General features: G+C 38.2%; 1 protein-coding gene across 1 annotated transcript in view; it reads left to right on the top strand.

Moving 5' to 3' along the window:
• ULK4 (unc-51 like kinase 4) overlaps positions 1–21,898 on the top strand; it is a 619,976-nt gene that overhangs the window by 144,890 nt on the left and 453,188 nt on the right. The window contains exon 23 of the mRNA XM_023515932.1: positions 2,963–3,090. Coding sequence (XP_023371700.1) covers positions 2,963–3,090 — 128 coding nt within the window. The remainder of the gene's footprint in view (positions 1–2,962; positions 3,091–21,898) is intronic.

The raw sequence follows: 21,898 nt of genomic DNA, 5'->3' as shown, positions 1-21,898 counted from the left end.
TACTCACTGAGCCACAGGCGCCTCCCTATGTTCTTTTTTTTTAATGTCTTTTTTCTTTTTCATGTATAGTGTTTTATTTCCACTTGTAATTTAACATTCTTGTAAACATTTCTTATGCTTTTTTCTCCTTTCTAATAAAATATTTATATAAATTTTCCTCATTTTGAGATTTAAAAATACATATATATGTATGTGTGAAGCTCTGTCTCCCATAGCCTCTTCTAGATCTTTGAATCATTTTGTACTTAATTTTTAAATTTTGGATATGTCTGACGAAGGTCCCACCATACACATGTACTCTATTACTTTTTGTTAGTTCAACATTCATTGGGCTTTTCTTTTGTTAAATCACTTTGTGTTTTCAAATTACATTCAGGCACATTAGGTTAGTTTTTTTTCCTTTGGTTTCTCCTAGAGCCTCTGACCAGCTCTACTATGGGTAGGCTGCCCTCTCTCTGGATAAAGGTAGTCGCCTTGGAATCGTCCTGGAATTCTTTTTGCCCCTTTCCCGTGTTCAATATTCTCATCATCTTTGGTTTATTTCCTCATGGTGGGTGTTCAGGGTGTATCGTGGAGTGATGTGATGATATGATGAATGATTTTGGACAGTTAATAAAAAGCTATGAAGAGTGTTATTCGTCATAATAAGTAGTTTTAGCTTCATCTCAATGGTTGCAGTAACTATTGAATATTTTATAGGTGAGTAACATAATCATGTTTGTTCACATAGAGAATAACTGTGGCTGCAACTTGTAGAGTAGATGGAAGAAAGGAAAGTTAATAACTCAGGAAAGATACAGCAGTGCACTGAAATAAGGCGGTGATAGGGGGTGGTGTGCTCCCAGCTTTGGGGGTTAATTGGGCATGGGAGAGAGGGAGGAAGAATCAGGAGGGTGCTCAGATTTCTGAGTTTGTCAGTTAGATCGATCCTCAGAGTAGGAACGTCATGTTTTGGGTAGGCACTGGGTTTAATTTTAGTTGTGCTGTACAACTTACCCACATTCACTAAATGTTAACATTTTACTGTGTTTGTTTTATAATTTCTCTTTCTCTCCCCCCATTCCCCTTTCCTTGCTCTCCCTCTCTGTGTCTCTGTCTCCTTCCCTCTCTCTCTTACTGTGTGTGTGTTTTCTGACTCATTTGAGAAGTTTGTAGACATGATGCTCTCTTTACCTCTGATTACTTCACTAAATAATCTCTTAAAACAATGTATGAATTTCAAAATCAAGAAATTAAATTGATGTTAGTTAATTTGGAGACCTTGTTCAGATTTTGCCAGTTGTCCCGAAAATGTTTCTTATGGGAAGTAAAAGTTCCAGATCTTGAATTGCCATCAGTTGTCATGTCTCTTGAGTCTCCTAAAATCTGGAACTGTTTTTCAGTCTACAGGTAGTGGAAATTTGAATGGCTTTGGAATTATGTGTGTGTATGTGCATGTGAGTGGTGCTGATGTGGGCAATAGACTTGCGATTGTGATCCTCAGAGTCATAGAGTATAAAATAGATTCAGGAATTGTCTGTGGGGAAATGGATTTTCTCCTGTCTGATGCAGGAAAGGTAGAAACAGATCTACTACTCAAAGACACCTGCATTGATCTTGTTTTTATCCCTGATGATGATTTGGCTTTGATAATTTGTTTCAGGAACTAGGTAAGACTGATCCTTGTATATATGTATATATCCTTGAATAGAAGCATGTACTTTTGGCTGTGTAAATTATTCCTACCTAGAATTATAACACTCAATATAAAAAGACCATGGTATGGCAAAAGAGAATTGGGCTTCTTAAATCTGTCTTAAACACAGTATCACTGTTAGGTGCTGGTCTGCATTAAGGACTCCTGGGAACTTAGATCCCTGCTCTCTAAAGCCCTCCTGCTAATGTAGAAGTCCATATTTCTGGCTGCTTACATTCATTAAGAGTGTGTTTGTCTGTGTTTCCTATTTGTAAATTGATAGAGTACCAGAGTGTGTAGGCAAGAGAATTGCTTGAGGTCAGGAATTTGAGACCAGCCTGGGGAGTGCAGTAAGATCTGCATCTCTAACAAAGGAAAATTGGCTGAGTGTGGCAGCAGGTGCCTGTAATCCCTGCTACTTGGAAGAGTGAGGCAGGGGCATCACTTGAGCCCAGGAGTTCCAGGCTGCAGTGAGCTCTGATCCCATCACTGCATGCCAGCCTGGGTGACAAAGAAAGAGCTCATCTCTAGAACAAAGTAAAAAAAAAAAAAAAGGTGGAAAACCTACCCTTTCCATTGGATTCTGAATCTCCCAAGGGTCCCTCTCTGGCATAATCTTGCTCCTCCTTATTCTGCTCTGCAGCTTCTTCCTGTGGGATCTTTGGTAAGGGGAGGTTCTAGCCCCTTTCCCTTAGTATTTCTCTTGAGCTATGCTTTCTCACTTAAAAATTTTTCTTTTTAGGTCAATCTAGTGACCATTATCTCTGGTTGGGCATCATGCCCCTTGCATTCCATTTTCCTCTTTAAAATGGGGATAATATTGTCAATTTTTTAAGGCTGATATTTAGGTTTAAATGAGATAGTATATTTTAAAAATTTAGTATGAGTGGCTGTGAACAGTGGCCTGTCCTGGTAGTCCCAGCACTCTGGGAGGCTGAGGCAGAAGGATCGCTTGAGCTCAGGAGTTTGAGACCAGCATGGGCAAGAGGGAGACCCTGACTCTACTAAAAATAGAAAAATTAGCTGAATGTGGTAGTGTGCTCCTGTCGTTGCAACTACTCAGGAGACTGAGGCAGGAGAATCACTTGAGCCCAGGAATTTGATGCCACTGCCCTCTACCCAGGGCAATGGAGCAAGACTCTGTCTCAAAAAAAGAAAAAAATTGAATATGGGGTTTGACACAAATTAAGAGTACCATCTCTTTGATTGTTATGATCTTTTCACTCTAAGAGTTGACTGCCCAATTTTTTATGTTTTCTCAAAAAACTTTTAAAATGTCTCCCACAGGATTTTGTCTCCACAATTATCCGCTTACTTGACAGCCCTTCAACTTACATTAGAGCTAAAGCCTTCCTGGTTCTTCTATATATTCTGATTTATAACCATGAGATGCTGCTGCTTTGTTGCCAAGCAAGGTAAGACCTTCTCTAACAGTCTCAGGAATAACTTTAGTTTGGTGCCCATTTTATTAGTAGTTGCATGTATATGTCATAGGGCATTTCTTGGCCTCAGTACTCAGTATTAATTATTCTTCTAAATTTTCTTGGCTTGGTGCCTGTGGCTCAAGTGGCTAAGATGCCAGCCACATACACCTAAGGTGGCAGGTTCAAATCCAGGCCGGGCCTGCCAAACAACAATGATGGCTGCAACCAAAAAATAGCCAGGTGTTGTGGTGGGCACCTGGGCTCCCAGCTACTTGGGAGGCTGAGGCAGGAGACTCGCTTGAGCCCAGGAGTTGGAGGTTGCTGTGAGCTGTGATGCCACAGCACTCTACCCAGGGGGACAGCTTGAGGCTCTGTCTCAAAAAAAAAATAAATAAATAAATAAAAAAATAAATTTTCTTGAGGGTTTAGTTAGTATTTCACTTATAATCTCTGCTCGAAAGCTCCAAGGACCTAGAAGAGACCTCCGCAACTGAAGCAGGGTAGGAAATCCCTGGTGGGAAATCTTAGATCTGAGGACAATCCCAGGCAGAGTGTTAAAGTTGGTTCTGATTTGTTCCTTTGGGTACATTTTGGGGGTCATTTTTTAGATAAGTGGCCTGGTTGTGGTTTTTGTTACTGTTAGATTCTGGAGTGAGTTTCTGAAGGCCCAGAAGGAGCAGCCTTGTGTGGGGCCGGGGCAGAAGAGCCGGGCAGGGCCAGGATATGTCCTAGGGTGGGTGCATCTCTCTCTGGATTTCAGTTCCTTCCTCTAAAAGGAGGAGCTGTCCTTGAGATGTCCTTCAAGTTCCTTCATGTTCTGAAGCTTTTGAGTAACATCTTCTGAGCCATCTGATCCATGCTCCATTGAAACCTAGAAGTTCCTTGAAAATCTGATTTAATGTCTATTTCTAGGTGGAGATTTTTGCTTTACTTAGATGTTGAACACAGCCTGGAAGTGCTGAGATTGATCTAGGTTAGAAGTTGGCAAACTTTTCCATATAAACAACTGGAAAGTAAATATCTTAGGCTTTGTGGGTCATGAGGCAAAACTGAGAATGTTATATACATATATAAAAAGAGAGAAAACAATTTTTCACACATTTTTATTGATGTAATATACCAGTAATACTTGAGTATAATTTCTTTTGTAATGCACATCTACTTATTAAAAGAAGGGAGTTCTTTTTTTGGGGGGGGAGATAACATTTTGCTTAATAGGGGGTCAGCTAGTGTCCCCCATCATCAAAGCAGTTACAGTTGTCATCTGTGAATGTTCATCTTTAATGTGATTTTATGTGTCTTGTCCTTGAAAATGTCTTCACACAGGTAGGTACTGTCAAATATCAAAAGGCGAAAGATTTACATGATCTGAAGAGAAACTGGAGTATACTGCCAAATATTAATATCAGTTCATGAGCATATGATTTCAGTTGAGTGTCTTTGGAAGGGCATTTGTAGAATTCTTAGATTATGCTCCTGATATTTGCCTTTCATTATGCCATTACATTGTAGATTATTCATTTACAATCGAAGGGAATGTACAATCTCCTAACTTGTCTCTTGGCTTTTCATCTCCTAAGCATCACTCCCCTTTGTTGTTTTAGGTCTTGAAAACTGATATTTCTGTATTTTTTCTAATTTTTGGTTGTTTTAGATGGGAGAGTGAGTCCTGATCCCATTAGTCAATTCTGGCCTGGGGCAGAGGTCACTCTTGTCTATTTTTACAGCCTCACCGCTGGCTTCCTTGCCTTTGAGCTCTCCCTGCATTTACCATCATTTTTTACCAGAGCAGCTGATACCACTAGTTTCTCAGCAGATGCTCTCACTTCATCTCCTTCACTTGGTCTGGTCTCCATCCAGCAGCTCCAGTGTTTGCACTCTGGCCCTGCCCCTCACCGTGCCCACCCTGCCCTGCTGCCTCTACTTTCTGTCCTCCTCTCAACCGTTGTGTTCTACAGCTTTTCTTTCAGTACACTGAATTCCAGCCACATGATTGGTTTGTTGCTTTTTGAGCACACGAAGCCTGTTGTGCTTACTCAGGGTCCCTCTCAGTTGCGTTCCCATGCCTGTGATATCCGCTAGATGTTTGCGTGCCTGGCTTCCCCAGGCATCTTGTTCTCCGTGCAAGCATTACTTCCTCTGAGAGCCAGTCTGATCGCTCTACCTGACATATCCCCCTTGACTCCAGCTCCAGAAACTCTTTATCTGGAAAGAACTAAACTACTCAGACCTTCAGAGACTGGGCATGACACATGTGGCCCTCCTAGGGAATTGCTGTGCCTTCTGTGTCAGTGGATGGGGATTTATGAACTTTAGCAGTGGTCTGGAGACATTGCCCCCCACCACCTCTGTTTGCTTTCTGGAGCAACACATTAAGTGTGTGAGTCTGGAGAGGAGGCCTAGTGGGTGAGCTTAGCTTGCTAGGAAGGTAACTCCAAATCCCTTCTTCTGCATGTATGACAGAGATAGTGTCCCATCTGTGGGCCCCTAAGCTTGGGGTGAATTCTAGACTTTGGGACTATGACAGGTTCCAAAGTGCAGATGCTGTCTATACGCAGTGATTGGGACCCTCAGTCCTGTTCTCAGGAGATTTGGAGCAGGACTAGAATGGTGGGCCAGTCTGTGAGGCTGTGGGAAGACTACCTCACCTTCCTGCTCTGGAAGAGAACAGTGCTCTCTCACCTTCTGCTGCTTGGTTATACCGGTTCTGATCAGGTGCCAAGTAGGCTAAGAAGTCAATAGGCAGAGATTTGTTCCAGGTCATTTAGGTAAAGACAGTATGTGAAGGAGAAAGAATGGAACGACCAGGCACTTCCTACTAAGGCAGAACTAATGGAAGAGAAAGAAAAGAATTTTAACATTTAATGAAAATTCTATGAAAAGGCAATTTTTTTGAGAAACAGCAGAAGAATTGAAAGAGAATGGCCTCTGCTAGTGATGGCATTGCTTCTTTGAAAGACAATATGAAAGAACAAGTCAAACCATTCAGAGCTGAATTCCAGGAGGAGGAAAGCAACAGATGAAGAGGATTCCTCGCGGAGGAAATCATAGATGTCGTCTTCGGGTTGGACATGCTTTCTTCTGATACTGTACTCAGTGAGGAGTGAAGAGGGCACAAAACCACAAGGGCAAAGGGAGAGATGGCTAAAGTAGATGAATGTTGTCGTCTGGTCTTTGTATTTTTTTGGTTTAAGGCAATGCCCATTTATTAATCTGACAGTTTCTATGGGTCAGGAGTCTGGGCACAGTAAAACTGGATCTTCTGCTTACATCTCACATGCTTGAAGTCACGGTGTTGGCTGATGCTGTGATTCTCATTTGAGGCTCGAGGTCTTTACTGAATATTGCTGAATTTCCTTGTAGCTGTAGGACTGATGTCCTCATTTTCTTGCTGGTATTTGGCTTGGATTTTCTCTCTGCTCCTAGAGGACATTTTTCGTCTTCATTGGCAGTTGATAAACATGGCTTACTTTCTTCTTGGCAGACAACAAGGTCGCATCTCATGCCCTAAGTCTCCCTCATACTTTAGACATCTTTGACTTCCTGCTTTGGCTGTTAGTGAGAGGAAATGACTTCTAAAGGGCTCTGCTAATTGGATTAGGCTTACTCAAATCATCTATGTATCTTACATATTGAGGTTAATTGAATTGGGGCTTTAATTACATCTTCAAACTCCTTTCACAGGACTGATGCTCTTTGACTTAACCATGGGGTAATGCCCCAATAAACCTGTTGTAAGTTGAAATGCATTTAATGCACCTATCCTACTGAACCTAGCCTCCCTTAAACATGCTCAGAACACTTATATAAGCCTACAACTGGGCAAAATAACCTAACATAAAACCCTTTTAAAATAAAATATTCAATATTCAATATTCATGTAATTCATTGAGTACTGAAAGTGAAAAACAGAAGGGTTGTATGTTCAAAGTATGGTTTCTTCTGAATGAGTATTGCTTTCACACCATCTTAATGTTTGGGGAAAAATCCGTTATACGTTGGGGACTGTCAGTAGTATCGAGATTATTATTTCATAATAGCCAGATAGGTGGGCTTTTGGGGGAGGGGCATCTTGACCACAGCTACACAGCTGTGAAAAGGCACAAGGAATATCTGTATACTCACCGTTCAAGTCATCTCTGCTATTTATTATTAAATTAATATTATTATAATTAATTAAATATAATATTTATTATTAATAAATGATATTATCCTGAAAAAAGCAAGATGTATAATAGTATTCAAAGCCCACCACCTTTTGTGTAAGAAAGGGGTAAAATGGGAAAGGTGTGTATTTACAAATATTTTCAGAAAGAAAAAATGGAAGGTGAAATAAAAATTAACAAAAATGTCAATGTATAGGGGTAAGAAGAGAATAGGAAACAGAGGCAGGGATGAGGTACATCTCTGAATGTACCTGTCTTGTGATCTAGACTTAAGAGCCATGTAAATGTTTTATATAATTTTTAAAAAATATGAAAACTAAGTGAAGTAAAGCAATTTCTAAAAATTTGATTTAACTTGCATGTCAAGTTCAAAGTATCTTTTTATTTCCTTTGGAGCTTTGCTTCCTCATTAATCCATGTATTATTTAGAAATGTTTTATTCAATTGCTACATTTTAAGAGATTTTTCTATTGTTATTCTCTTATTGATAGTTTGAATTTATTATGATCAGAGAACACACTTTCTATGATTTCAGATCTTTTAAATTTATTAAGATTTGTTTTGTGCTTTAGGATATGGTCCATCTTGGTGAATGATTCGTGGGTGCTTGAAAATAACATGCATTTTGCTAATTGTTGGGTGGGATGTTCTTTATATGTCAGTTAGAGCCTGTGGTTTCATTGTGGTTTTTAGATATTCTGTATTCTTACTGTTTTACTTTTTAATATTTCTATCAATTTCTGAAAGTAGGATATTGTGGTTCACAGTTAAAATTGTGGCTTTGTCTATTTGCCTTTATAGCTCTAATACTTTTTGTTTCATACATTTGGAGGTCCCATTGTTTACTACATACATATTTAGGATATTATGCCTTTTTGGTGTGTGGATACTTTTATCTTTATGTAAGTTCTTCTTTATCTCCAATAATTTTTTTTTTTACTCTGAAGTTCACTTGATCTTATACTAAACAGTTGCTACTATGTATATTTTAAATTAATGTTTGTATTTTATATCTGTTTCCATGTTTTTACTTTACCTATCTATATTATTACATATGAAATGCCTTTCTTAGATAGCATTTATTGGGTAATAATTTTATATCTACTCTGCCTTTTAATTGGTGCATTGGACCATTTATATTTAAGGTGATTATTGACACATTAAGATTTAAGCTTGACATTTTATTTTTTAATTTCTTTCTCTTATCTTGCTGTGGATTATTTGAACATATTTGAGATTCCCTTGGTTTATTTATAGCCCTTTGAGTATATTAATTTGCACTGTTGTGTAGTTTCCTTAGTGGTTGCTGTAGATATTGTAATATATATATATGTAACATCTTTTAACAGTCTCCCACACTCAAAAGTTTATTAATGTGAGCGAAGAGTTAAGAACTAATTTCCTTTTACTCTCCTCACCTTTAAAATGTAATTGCTGGCTCAGTGCCTGCGCTTAGTGGTTAGGGTGCCAGCCACATGCACTAGGGCTGGTGGGTTCAAACCTGGCCCAGGCCTGCTAAACAAAAAATAGCTGGGCGTTGTGGTGGGCACCTGTAGTCCTAGCTACTCGGAAGGCAGAGGCAAGAGAATGACTCACAGTTTGAGGTTGCTGTGAGCTATAATGCCAGGGCACTCTACCGAGGGTGACATAGAGAGACTCTGTCCCATACACATGCATAAAAAAAGTAATTACTTTAAGCATTGAACACTTTATCAGATGGTTATAATTTTTGCTTTAATCCTTTAATATGACTTAAGATATTTATTAGTAATAGGCGACTATCACATCTACCCTTCATTTACCCATTCTGATGTTCTTTACTTTCTGATGTCCTTAGCCTTCTGTCATCCCTCCCTTTAGGTTTAGATAGATTTCTTCAGACATTTTTTTAAGGATATGTTTGCTCTTAAAACAACTGTTAATTTTCTTATGAGAAATCTTTTCATTCCTTTCTTCCTGAAATTTATTATATTGCGCTTACAACTTTGGTTGATAGTTCTTTTGTTTTATCTTTTTAGTCTTTAAAAATGTTCTACTTCTGGCTTGGCACCGGTGGCTTAAGTGGCTAAGGAGCCAGCCACATATACCTAAGGTGGTGGGTTCGAATCCAGCCTGGGCCCACCAAACAACAATGACGGCTGCAACCAAAAAAATAGCCGGGTGTTGTGGCAGGTGCCTGTGGTCCCAGCTACTTGGGAGGCTGAGGCAGGAGACTCACTTGAGCCCAGGAGTTGGAGGTTGCTGTGAGCTGTGATGCCACAGCACTCTACCCAGGGGGACAGCTTGAGGCTCTGTCTCAAAGAAAAAAAAATGTTCCACTTCTAGAGTTATGGTTTTTGGTTTTATAGGATGGTTTCAATTGATGTTCCTTTATAGGTAATCTGGGTAGGGGCTATCTTCATAGGTAAATGTGTCATTTCTCTAGCTGTTTTGAAGACATTTTCTTTACCTTTATACCTTTGCTGTGGGTTCTTTGGTTTTATCTTATTCAGGGTTTGATTAGTTTCTTGAGTCTGTAGATTTATATCTTATAAATTTGGATATTTGGGAGGCATTGTTTCTGTGAGTACTCTTTCAGTCTCATTCTTCTGTCTGACCCTCTAGGGACTCTGATGACATGAAGTAAGATGTTTTATTATTTTCTTATAGATCTCTGAGCGTGGTTCTTTTTCTTTTGTCTTCTCTCTGCTTTTCAGACTCCTTAAATTCAATTTTCCTTTCCTCAAGTTTATTGATTCTATTCTCTGTCATTTATACTTAATATGGAGCCCATCCACTGCGGTTTTTATCATGGTTATTGTATTTTTCAGTTGCACAATCACCTCCCTACTGGCCCACCGTAACTGTGGAGGAGGGGAGGGAAAGGATTGTATGTGGTTTTCTGCCAGTGTATTTTCAGAGTAGGAGAGGTAGTGCCAAAAAGATTTTCTATTGGTAGGCCATCTTTTTACTGGTCTGCTGGCTAGGGGAAGTAGACTCTTCTTGGAATTTTTGGGGGGCAGTTCTGGGTTCGAGGCTTCTGTAGGACCTTATTGGACTATGTGAGGCAATGAGGAAATGAAGAAGACTTGCTGCTCATTGTTTCTTAGGAAGTCCACCTTCTTCTTTCCACCTTTCAGAGTCTTCCTATGCTTGTTTTTTATATTATGTCCAGGGCTTTTTAGTTATGAGAGGGAGCACTTTGGAGTAATGGTGCTCCTCCATCTTGGCAGAAGTGAAAATTCAAAGTCACTTTTACCCTTGATGGTGTGGAGGTTAGCACACTTTAAAAAAATTAATTATTTTTTAGAGACAGGGTTTTCCTCTGTCATCTAGGTTTAAGTGTAATGTTATGATCGTAGCTCTCTATAGCCTTGAACTCCTGTATTCAAGTGAGTCTCCCATCTCAGCTTTCTAAATAGCTGGGTCTAGAGGCAGGGGCCTTGGCACCCAGCTCAAAGTCACTTTTAAATATTGTTGCAGCAACCTTTTGAAAATGATTTGGAAATATTTATGGCTATTAACAATACACACCACTTTAGTTTTATCAGGCCTGCATTTGATTTAGCTGCCAGAAATGAAAGTATAAATAGTTCAGGATATATGCATGAGGGTGTCCACCATAGCATTGTTACCTAGAAGTGCAGTTAACATCCATCAGTATTGAAATATTTCAATAAGTAATGATATAGCTGTAATATAAATGATTTATTTGATCAACTTGGAGGGATCTTCATTGTGTATAGGTAAGTATAAGAAAGAAAGGGCAGAGTTTTATATATTATGAAGTATTTTTAAAAACAAAAGTGACAAAATTTTTCTATCTGCGTGTATTTTATAATTCATTAAAAAACAGACATGGAAGAATAACATCAAATTTGTTATCTTGGTAGAGTGTTTATCTTCGCTCACTTGTATTTTTAGGCTATTCATGTTTCACTCCTATAATTAAAAAATATATATATATAATTAAGGAAACTAAAAGAAATGTTGGCAGTACGTACCAGTCAGTTTTGTAGGATTAAGGGAATCCTTAAGGCAGTGAAAGTTCAAAATATTTTTAGACTTTTAGATTAAATTTAGTATATAAATTATTCTCAGAAACAAATGGGCAGCCAGTACAGGCTGTGGAAAATGACTGGTGTTTTTTTCCTTTGTGCTTTGCAGCCCATGTATTATATTCACATGAATATAAGATGCGAGGTAGAGTATAAAGGTATGCAAAGAGAGAGGCAGCCTTCAGGCTAGAGGAATATTAAAATTCTGTCTGATGAGTTTATATGGAAAAGTGTTCTTCCTTCCTTCCTTGTCCCTTGAAACTGCACTAGCAGCTGGGGTTCTGAGCAAATCACAATGCTGCCCATCTGCCTGAGAACGAAAGTCTCACATCAGTAGCCCCCATAACCTTTGCTACATTATGCAGGTATTATTTTCTGCCTACCGTCATCACCTTCGGCCTTTTATGGATTAGATTTCAGCTCTTCTCTATGATGTCAGCTCTCACATCTATCTAGCATGAGACAGGTAGTGAAATTGAGCTGTCAGGATCAGATAAAAATGATATGATGGCCCCCAAATATCCACCTATTTCTCCAAATGGCTTCATACTCATATTGAATATGACAGGTGATAAAATAGGGCCTTATGTGTCTCTAGAAATGATAACCCTTTTAGAGGATGAATAGTCTTGTAAGTTCATTGTATAGGTTTGCTATGAGCCTGAAATGTCAGTGGTTCCTGATAGATCAGATTTTCCTAGAGGTTTTTTTTTTTTTTTTTGATTCCTAGCAGCATTACTATTTGTATGTTAATAAGCGAAGTAAAACCTTAATTTTAAAAGAAAGGTTTTATAAAGAAATATTTTCTCTGGATAATTGGTTGTGTGGAGGAAAAATTATTTTCTCTGCTTACATATCATTAAAAAATCAATTCCAGATGGATTAAATAATTATATACCAAAAGGAATCATAATCAGCTGGAAGGAAATGTGTTCAAATATGGGTAAGCAAATATTTCTTGAGTAGTAAAGTAACAAAAGCCATAAAAGGAAATATTGAGGATTTGACTATGTATAAATTAGATACTTTTATGTCCCTGCAAAATCATAGATAAAACCTATGTGCTAATAAAAACTGTAAATTTTAATACCATACATGTATATAATCTGTGTAGTGATATAACTAGGTATTCAGCCTCATTAGTAATCAGTGAAATGGAATTATGATGTGAGGGACAGTCCTTTTGCTGAGCCTTTGCATAACTTCTGTCTTTGCCACTTTGGCTCTTTTGTACATGGGCCCGTTGGTCAAGCCCTGTGGTAGCTGGAGAAGGAGTCTTGACTGACATTTTGAAGAGCATGTTGTGTTGTTTACCTGGTGATTGGGAGCCTCCTATAAAGTGGATGTCCTTTAGTGCACATCCTCATGGCTCGTAAAGGTCTTCGTGCTCTGTGCCCATTCTATGGGGTCTACCCCTATATCTCTTTCTGAGAACTTCTTGTCACTAGTCTCCAAATCTTGTCCTAAGTCTCTGACCATTCTACCAGCTATTAGCCAGTGCTCATGAAACAGCATGCCTCTGTACTTCCAGCTGTATCTCAGTTTAAACACAGGGTAAAACACAGTGTTGTTTAAAGTTCTGTTCAGTGGATGTTCTTTTTAGGGACACATTTGCTTAGCTTTGTAATGTAGCGGTCCATCTTTATTTGGTGCCAGCATATTGTACCAAACCATTCACTTACCAGACTCAGTGCTTTTCTTGTTAGTCAACAGGTTATAAATACTTCTTAATCAGGATTAAGGGGAGGTGACACGGAGGAGTATGTGTTGAAGAAATCTGAGCCACTGCTCATGAAATTCACTCCTATAATCTGGACTTGTTCAAGTTCAATCTCTTACGTTGTTCAGTCTACCACTGTGCGTACCCAACCTGGGAACTCAAATCACATGATCATTTATGTCAATAGTCATATCAGGAGCTGATTCTCAAAAGGAGAATAGCGATCCACAGATGGGCTTTGCTTCTAAACCCCAAAGATTTGTGTGGTCATTCACTTAGGTGTTTCCTTAATTTGCCACAGACACTCAGATCAGTACTGGATATTCTAGGTCTTATGGCCCCAGCAGCAGAGCAGCTTGTACCATAGCTCAGGAATGCTGCAGAGCTTTTACTCACTCCAGCGCCATTCAGAATCAGGAAGTCCATAGGTTCCTCACAAAGACCCACCAAGCATTGTGTCTCTTTTTGGTCATAGTCAGTAGAACTATGGTATAATAATCAGTAGAGGTATAATAATTTGTCTTTGACTTGGAGGGATGTCCCAACATGCTGTAGTCTAGACCACCGAGTTCCAGAAACTTCAATGAGGTGGTGGGGCCCTGGATTTTTATGATGTCTCTTTCTTGCTCTCTCTCATCTTACTAAGTCAACTAAAGTGCTTGTTGCTGACTCTTCCTTGGGTTCAGACAGCTGAATGTCATCAAAACAGTGAACAAGGGTAATGTTTGGTAGGATGTGAAGATATCCAGATCTTTCTAGGCTGTTTTTGGGCTGAGAGCAGGAGAGGTGGCATAATTATGAGATGAGGTAGCAGACTTGAAATGTTCACCCTGAAGAGGAAAATTAAATACGTGCTGGTGGTTCTAAACTGATAGAGAAACAAGCCTTTGCCAGGTCAACAGCAACTAAGATGCCAGGGCTATGTTGATTTGCCCCAGTGGATGTCCGACATCTTCTATCACAGCTGCAAGTGGAATCACGTATTTACATTTTGGATAACTTACTGTCATTCATTGATGTGCATCACCGTTATTTTCCAAGATTTTGCATAGGCCAAATAGTCAACCTAATTGGAGATGATAGATAATAGATATTATCACCTCTGCAGCTATTGTGTTTTTCTTCTTCTTTTTTTTTGGTTGATACCAATTTCTATGATTTGGTTTTCTGTTAATATACTTTACTATCTTGGTAGACAGTGGATACTCCAGGATTCCATTTGTTTCTTATCATACTAGCCCCCTCTCCATACATCAGATGGCAAATGTATAGATTCTGTTAGTTGCTAAGTATGTCTTTTCCACTTACAGAATTAGGAAGTAAAGAACTGATCAGAGATGAGGTCCATAGATATGCTAGCTAGATCATTACAATTTGAATTTGGGCCAAAACTCCATTTATCACCTGACCTCCAAGCTGAGAGACAATAGCTTTAATTGGAAACAGATATTGAATTGGGTGGCAAGTTTGCTGAGATTTGGCAGGGAGATGGAAAAGAGGAAAAATGCGTCCATATTTGAAGTATAAATTATTCCTGCATGGAGGAAGACTAGTAATAAAGAATGTGCAGCAGGCAGACAAAAATGGACTTTCTTTCTTTCTCTTGCCTAATTACTCTGGTTGGGGATATGTTGAATAAAAGTGGTGAAAGTGGCCATCCTTGTCTTATTCCAGATCTTAGAGGAAAAGCTTTTAATTTTTCCTTTTTCTGTATGATCTTAGCTGTGAATTTATCCCTATGTAGACATTATTGTGCTGAGAGATGAACATTCCTTCTGTGTACCTAATTTGTGGAGAATTTTTTATTATGAGAAGATGTTAAATTTTATCAATGCTTTTCCTGCATCTGTTGAAATGGCAATGTGGCTTTTGTCCTTGATTCTGTTAATGTGATGTATCACATTTATTGATTTGTATATGTTGACCCATCCTTGCATCCCTGAAATGAATCCCACTTGATAACGGTGAATGATTCTTTTTAAGTACTGTTCAATTCTGTTTACCAGTATTGTGTTGAATATTTTTGCAAATATGTTCATCAGGGTTATTGGCCTGTAGTTTTCTTGTTTTCTTTAGGGTGAGACTAGCCTTGTAGAATGAGTTGGGAAGAATACCTTTCTCTGAAATATTTTTGAAGTAGTTTGAAAAGGATTGGTATTCATTCTTCTTTAAATATTTGGTAGAATTAAACTGTGAAGCCCAAAGTCCAGGGCTTTATTTTGAGGAGAGATTTTATTATTCAGTTTTCTTACTCATTATTGGTCTGTTCAGATTTTTTATTTCTTTATGATTTAATTTTGGTAGGTTGTATGCACCCTAAAACTTAGCCTATTTCTTATGTTGTTCCTAATAGTCTTAATGATCCTTTGTATTTCTATAATATCAGCTATACTACTTCCTTTTTCCTATGGTTGGGCACTGTGGCTCATGCCTAATCCTAGCACTCTGGGAGGCCAAGGCAGGAGGATCCCTTTAGCTTAGGAGTTCAAACCAACCCAGCCTGAGCAAGAGTGAGACTCTGTCTCCACTAAAAATAGAAAAATTAGTTGGGCGTTGTCTTGGGCGCCTGTAGTCCCAGGAGGCTAAGGAAGGAGGATTACTTGAACCTAAGAGTTTGAGGTTGCTGTGAGCTAGGCTGAGGCTCTGTCTCAAGGAAAAAAAAAAACCTCCTTTTTCATCTATGATTTTATTTATTTAAATCTTTTCTTGTCTTAGTCTATGTAAATGTTTGTTGATTTTATTTTTTTCAGAAAACCAACTTTTTGTTGATCCTTTGTATTTTTTAGTTTTTCATTGATTTCCTCTTCAATTTTTCTTGTTGTTTTTTGAGACAGAGTCTCACTCTTTTGCCCTAGGATAAAGTACTGTGGTATCATAGCTCAAGCAATACATCTATCCCAGCCTACTAGAGTTCTGGGAATACAGGAGTGAACCACCTTGCTTGGCCTCCTTCTTGATTTTTATTATTTCTTTCCTTCTAATGGGGTAATTATTATTGTTCTTCTAGTTCCTTGAGTTGCAATGTTGTTTGAGATTTTTCTGATTTTTTGATCCAAGTGTTTACTGCTATAAACTTCCCTCTTAGAACTTCTTTTGCTGTATCCTATAGGTTTTGTATGTTCTATTTCCTCAAGGAATTTTTAAATTTCCACTTTAATTCCTTCATTGTTGTTTAATTTGTATGTATTTGTATAGGTTTCAAAATTCCTCCACTTCTAGTTTTATTTTATGTTGGTTAGAAAAGATACTTGATATGATTTCTGTTTTTAAAAATTTATTGAGACTTGTTTTGTGGTCTACCATACAATCCATCCTGGAGAAAGTTCCATGTGTGACCATTGCTGGAAGAGTGATCTTGAAATTCTCCTACTATTTTTATATTGCTGTCTGTCTCTCCCTTTAGACCTAATAACATTTCTTTTAGATATCTGGGTGTGTGTGCAAATTTAGAGCTCTTGCCTAGGAAGAATCAACATTGTTAAAATGTCTATACTACCGAAAGCAATTTTCAGATTTAATGCAATCTCTGTTAAAATAGAAGAATCGGACAAAGTTCCTCATTTCATATGGAACCAGAAAAATCCCTGAATAGCCATGGCAATTCTTAGTAATAAAAACAAAGCTAGAGGCATTTATTCTACCAGACTTCAAATTTTATTATAAGTCCACAGTGAAAAAAACAGCATGGTATTGACACAAAAATAGAGAAATGGACATATGGAACCAAAGAGAAAACTAAGAGATGAAATCAGTCTTTTATAGCCACTTGATCTTTGATAAACCAAATAAAAGCATAGAGTGGGCAAAAGAATCCTGATTCAATAAATGGTGCTGGAAGCACTGGATAACCACATGTAAAAGACTGAAACTGAACCTGTACCTTTCATCACTTACAAAAATGGACTCAAGATGGATAAAAGATTTAAATCTAAGAAATGAAGCAATAATAATCCTAGAAGAAAGTGTGGGAGAAACTCTTGATGAAGTCAGCCTGGGGAAAGATTTTATGATGAAAACTTCAATGGCAATCACAACAAAAATTAACAAATGAGTCTTAATTAAACTGAAAAGCTTCTGCACAGCTAAGGACACAACAATTAAAGCAAGTAGATGACCTTCAGAATGGGAATAGATATTCACATGTTACAAATCTGACAAAGGTTTGATAACTAGGATCTATAGAGAATTCTTATTAATCAACAGAAAAAGAGCAAACAGTCCCATCTGTCACTGGACAAGAGACATGAACAGAACTTTCTCTGATGAAGCTAGAAGAATGGTTAACATAAGAAAAAATGCTCTTCATCCCTAATCATCAGAGAAATGGAAATCAAAACCACCCAGAAATATTACCTAACCCCAATGATAAGAGCCCATGTCACAAAGTCCCAGAGTTGCAGATGCTGGCACAGTGTGGAGAAAAAAGAAAACTTTTATACTGTTTGTGGGACTGCAAACCAATAGAATTTTTTTGGAAGGAAGTATGGAAAAATCCTCAAAGATCTGAAATTAGACTACCTATTTGACCCTGCCATCCTACTACTAGGCATCTACCCAGAAGGGAAAAGAATAATTTTATCATAAGAACATTTATACACTAGATTGTTTATCACAGCTCAATTTACAATCTCCAAGATGTGGAAACAACCTAAATGCTCATCAACACAGGAGTGGATGAACAAAACTGTGGTATATGTATACCATGGAGTACTATTTAGCCATAAAAAGATGGTGACTTTACATATTTTATATTAACCTGGATGGAGTTGAAACACATTCTTCTTAGTAAAGGATCAAAGAAATGGAAAAGCAAATATCCAATGTACTCAATTTTATTATCAATCCAGTAGATGATCTAATACATGCCCACATGGGAGAAAAACTTATTTTAATTCAAGGTGTGGGTGGGGAATGCAAAATAGAGAAGAGAGAAGGGGGGGATTCATGTGCTCCCAATTAATAGGCACAATGTAAGAGTGTATGGTACACCTTTTGGGTGTGGGGCACTACTACAAAAGGACCTCTGCCTAACAAATTGAAATACTATGACCTAGTTGTTTGTACCCTCACATTAACCTGGAAAAAAAAAAAGAATTTTTTTCTTCGAGAATTTTTACAGTTTCATTTCTTATGCTTAAGTCTGTTATTAATCATGAATTAATTTTTGTGAGTGGCAAGAGATGTGGATCCTGTTTCAGTCTTTTCATGTTGCTATACAATTTTTTCCACCACCTTTTATTCAACAGGAATTCTTTATCTCAGTGTCTATTTTTGTCTGCTTTGTCTAATATCAGATGACAATATTTATCAGTATGATTGTATGTCAGGATTCTCTGTTCTGATCCACTGGTCTAAGTGTCTGTTTTTCTGTCAGTATCATGGCGTTTTGGTTACTGTAGCCTTGGAGAAAAGCTTGAAATCTGGTAAATGGATGGCTCCCAATTTGTTCCTGTGGCTTAAGGATGCTTTGGCTATACAGGGCATTTTCTGATTCCATATGAAGCATAGAATTATTTTTTCTAGACCTGTGAAATATGACCTTGGTTATTTTAATTGGTGATTGTGTTGATCTGCAGATCACTTTGGGTAGTATGGACATTTTATGACTGCTGATTCTGCCAATCCATCAGCATAATATGTTTTTTAATCTATTTATGTCCTTTGCTATTTCCTTCTTTAATGTTTCATAGTTCTCCATATAGAGATCTTTTACCTCATTTGTTAAATGTATTCCTTGGTATTTTATTTTCTTTTTTCCTATTGTGAAGGGTATGAGTCTTTGGTTTGGTTCTCAGGTTGACTGTTGTTGGCATATATGATTGCTATTGATTTGATAACCTGAGACTTTGCTAATTTATTTGTCAATTCCAGGAGTCTCTTGGCAGAATCTTTGGGGTTTTCTAGATATAAGACCATATAGTTAGCAAAGAGGGAAAGTTTGACCTCTTCTTTCCCCATTTGCTTACCTTCTCTTGTGTGATTGCTTTGGCTAGGATTGTCTTGAACAGAAGTGGTAATAGTGGGCATCCTTTTTTTACCCATAAGTATGAAACATTCATGTCTGCGCAAAGTTGTGGTAACTAAACAGACTATTTTTGAATAATAGTTGGATTAAAGAGGAAATTAAGATGGAAATCAAAAGATTCTTTTAACTAATGATAAAGGGAACAGAAGTTGTCATAATCTGTGGGACATAGCTAAAACAGTTGAGAGGAAAACTCATAATTGTAAATTCCTACATCCAAAAGATAGATACAAATCAAGAATCTAATGAGTCATCTCAAAGAACTGGACAAGGAAAAATAAACCAATCCCAAATCCAGCAGAGGAAGATAAATAAGATCAGAGCAGAGCTAAATGAAATCAGTAACAAAAGAATTATACAGAAGATGAATGTAAGAAAAAGTTGGCTCTTTGATATGATAAACCATATTGGCAGGCCACTCACTAGATTAACCAGAAGTAGAAGAGAAAGTACTCTAATAAGCTTAATCAGGAATGAAAAAGGAGACAACATGGAAATATAAAATATCATCTCTGAATACTATAAAAAACACTCTATGCACATACACTTGAACACCTGGAGGAAATGGGCATGTTTTTAGAAACACACAACCTCTAGACTCAATCAGGAAGAAATAGATTATCTGACCAGATGAATACCAAGTACTGAAATTGAAGCAGCAATGAATATCTCCCAATAAAATAATGTCCTCGACCAGATCACCTGAATTTTACCAGACCTGTAAAGAAGAATTGGTGCTTATCCTGCAGAAATTATTTTCTAGCATTGACAAGGAAGGAATCTTCCCCTTATCATGTTTTATCATTATCACCTTGATACCAAAGCCAGGAAAAGACACACACAAAAGGAAAAATACAGATTAATATCCCTTATGAATATAGATGGAAAAATTCTCAGTAAAACCTTAGCAAACCGGATTTAGCTGCACATCAAGGAAGTAATTCACCATTACCAAGTGGGTTTAATCCCAGAGCACAAGGATGGTTCAACATATGCAAATCTATAAATGTAATTCACCCCATAAATAGATGCAAAAATAAAGACTGTATGATCCTCTCAATAGATGCAGAAAAATCATTTGGTCCTATGACATTATTTGGTAGGGTGTGTTGGCTTTGCTTCTGGTTGGGCAAGATATTGTAGTCTTTGTTCAGTTTCTTTAGCTATCATCAACATTAGCAATGCCTCTGAGTGGCTCAGTGATTAGGCTGGAGGAGTTTGTGCAACTGTTCTTTTGGCTTGTGGAAGCTTAGGTATCAGGGTTTCAGGATGGAAGCAGCAGGTGGTCTCATATACCACAGTAAGAGTGTGGAGCTGGTTGGTCTATAGCTTGGGTGTGCCTCCCCTGACGTTGGGGAGTGGGCTGTCTCTTATGCCATACCAAAGGGGCAAGGGACTTGTCAGCTTTTGTTTCAAGCACTGTTCTTTGGGAGCATGGTGGCAGACTGGTTCTCTCTTACAGGGTGCTGGGCTGTTTATTATGGTGTAATGGTGCCAGAGCCTTGGGGATAGGGAGTTAACAGTGACTGTTGGTTCTCAGGCAGGAATGGCCCTGGTTTCAAGATTGCATTGTTCAACAGCATCTTTGGTCATGGGCAAGGGAGCACAGTTTGGGCTCCTTCTTTGGTAGAGTACAGTTTCGTGAATACCTGGCAGCTCCCCGAACTGGGGTCTGGGTCCTGTGAGCAGAGCAGGTTTCTTCAGGAGCAGAATTTGCAAGTTTTCTTAGTGTTTCTTGGGATACTGATGGCCTCTTGCTTACCTTTTTCTTCTAGCAAGAAGTACCTTATGTTTGTGAGTTGGTCCCATGGAGAGTTGGGGTGGCAGAAGCAGAGTGTTTTGATCCCTACTCTATTTGGCCATCCTTAGTCTCCGTGTTCTATGGGGTCTTTGCCATTCCCTACTGTAGTTCAGAGCTCTCTCTTACAGATTCTCTAGTCCAAATGTGTCTTCTCTTTGCTGTTTTGGTCCTTTAATGCTGGGGTGGGGAAGATGATCTCTAGGCACCTCTGATCTTACTGATGTTACTCTGAAACCACAAGTTCCTGTATAACAATAGGAAGTCATCTTAAGCATTTGTTTGTATGTGTTTGTAATCTCCATATTTCAATGTGTTTATTAAGTGTGTGTGTATATATACACACACACATATATAAAGGTATATGTATATATAAAATTCGGTACTTTTGATTTTTGTTTTATTTATAATGTGAATGTTTGCCTGAATAACCTAACTCATCTTTAACAGAAAGTGGAAGTCTGCTGACATCCTTCTCAAAGTATCTTCTTACTTGATGCCTGGTTTAGATTTTCTTCACTTTTCACCAGTCACTATTTCTTGGTTTCCTTTACTTGTCCTCCTTTATCATCCTAGCCGCTATACTAGTTCTGTGGCTTGGTCCTTGGATATTCAGTCCCCAAGTGATCTCATTTAGTTTAATGGATTTAAATACTATCCATCCATGGACTGCTCTCAGATTAACATCATCAGCCCATACCTTTTCTGTGAACTCGGACTCAAGTGTCAGTGTTCCACATGATATCTAAACTTTTATGTCTGACAGCGTTTTTTCTTTTCCCTGCTTGTTGTTCTAGCAGTGTTTACCTATCTCAATAAATGGCTAGTCTATTTTTCCAGTCCCTTAGTTGTACAAAGTTATTCGTGACTCCTGCCTTTCACATCACACATCCAATCAATAGAAAATCTAATTATTGGCTCGGCGCCTGTGGCTCAAGCGGCTAAGGTGCCAGCCACATGCACCTAAGGTGGCGGGTTCAAATCCCCAGCCCGGGCCTGCCAAACAACAATAATGGCTGCAACCAAAAAATGGCCAGGCGTTGTGGCGGGCGC

This window comes from Otolemur garnettii, unplaced genomic scaffold (genome assembly GCF_000181295.1).
Source record: "Otolemur garnettii isolate 467f Iridium unplaced genomic scaffold, OtoGar3 scaffold00082, whole genome shotgun sequence".
NCBI classification, from domain to species: domain Eukaryota; kingdom Metazoa; phylum Chordata; class Mammalia; order Primates; family Galagidae; genus Otolemur; species Otolemur garnettii.
This window is presented reverse-complemented; position numbering and strand designations above follow the sequence as displayed.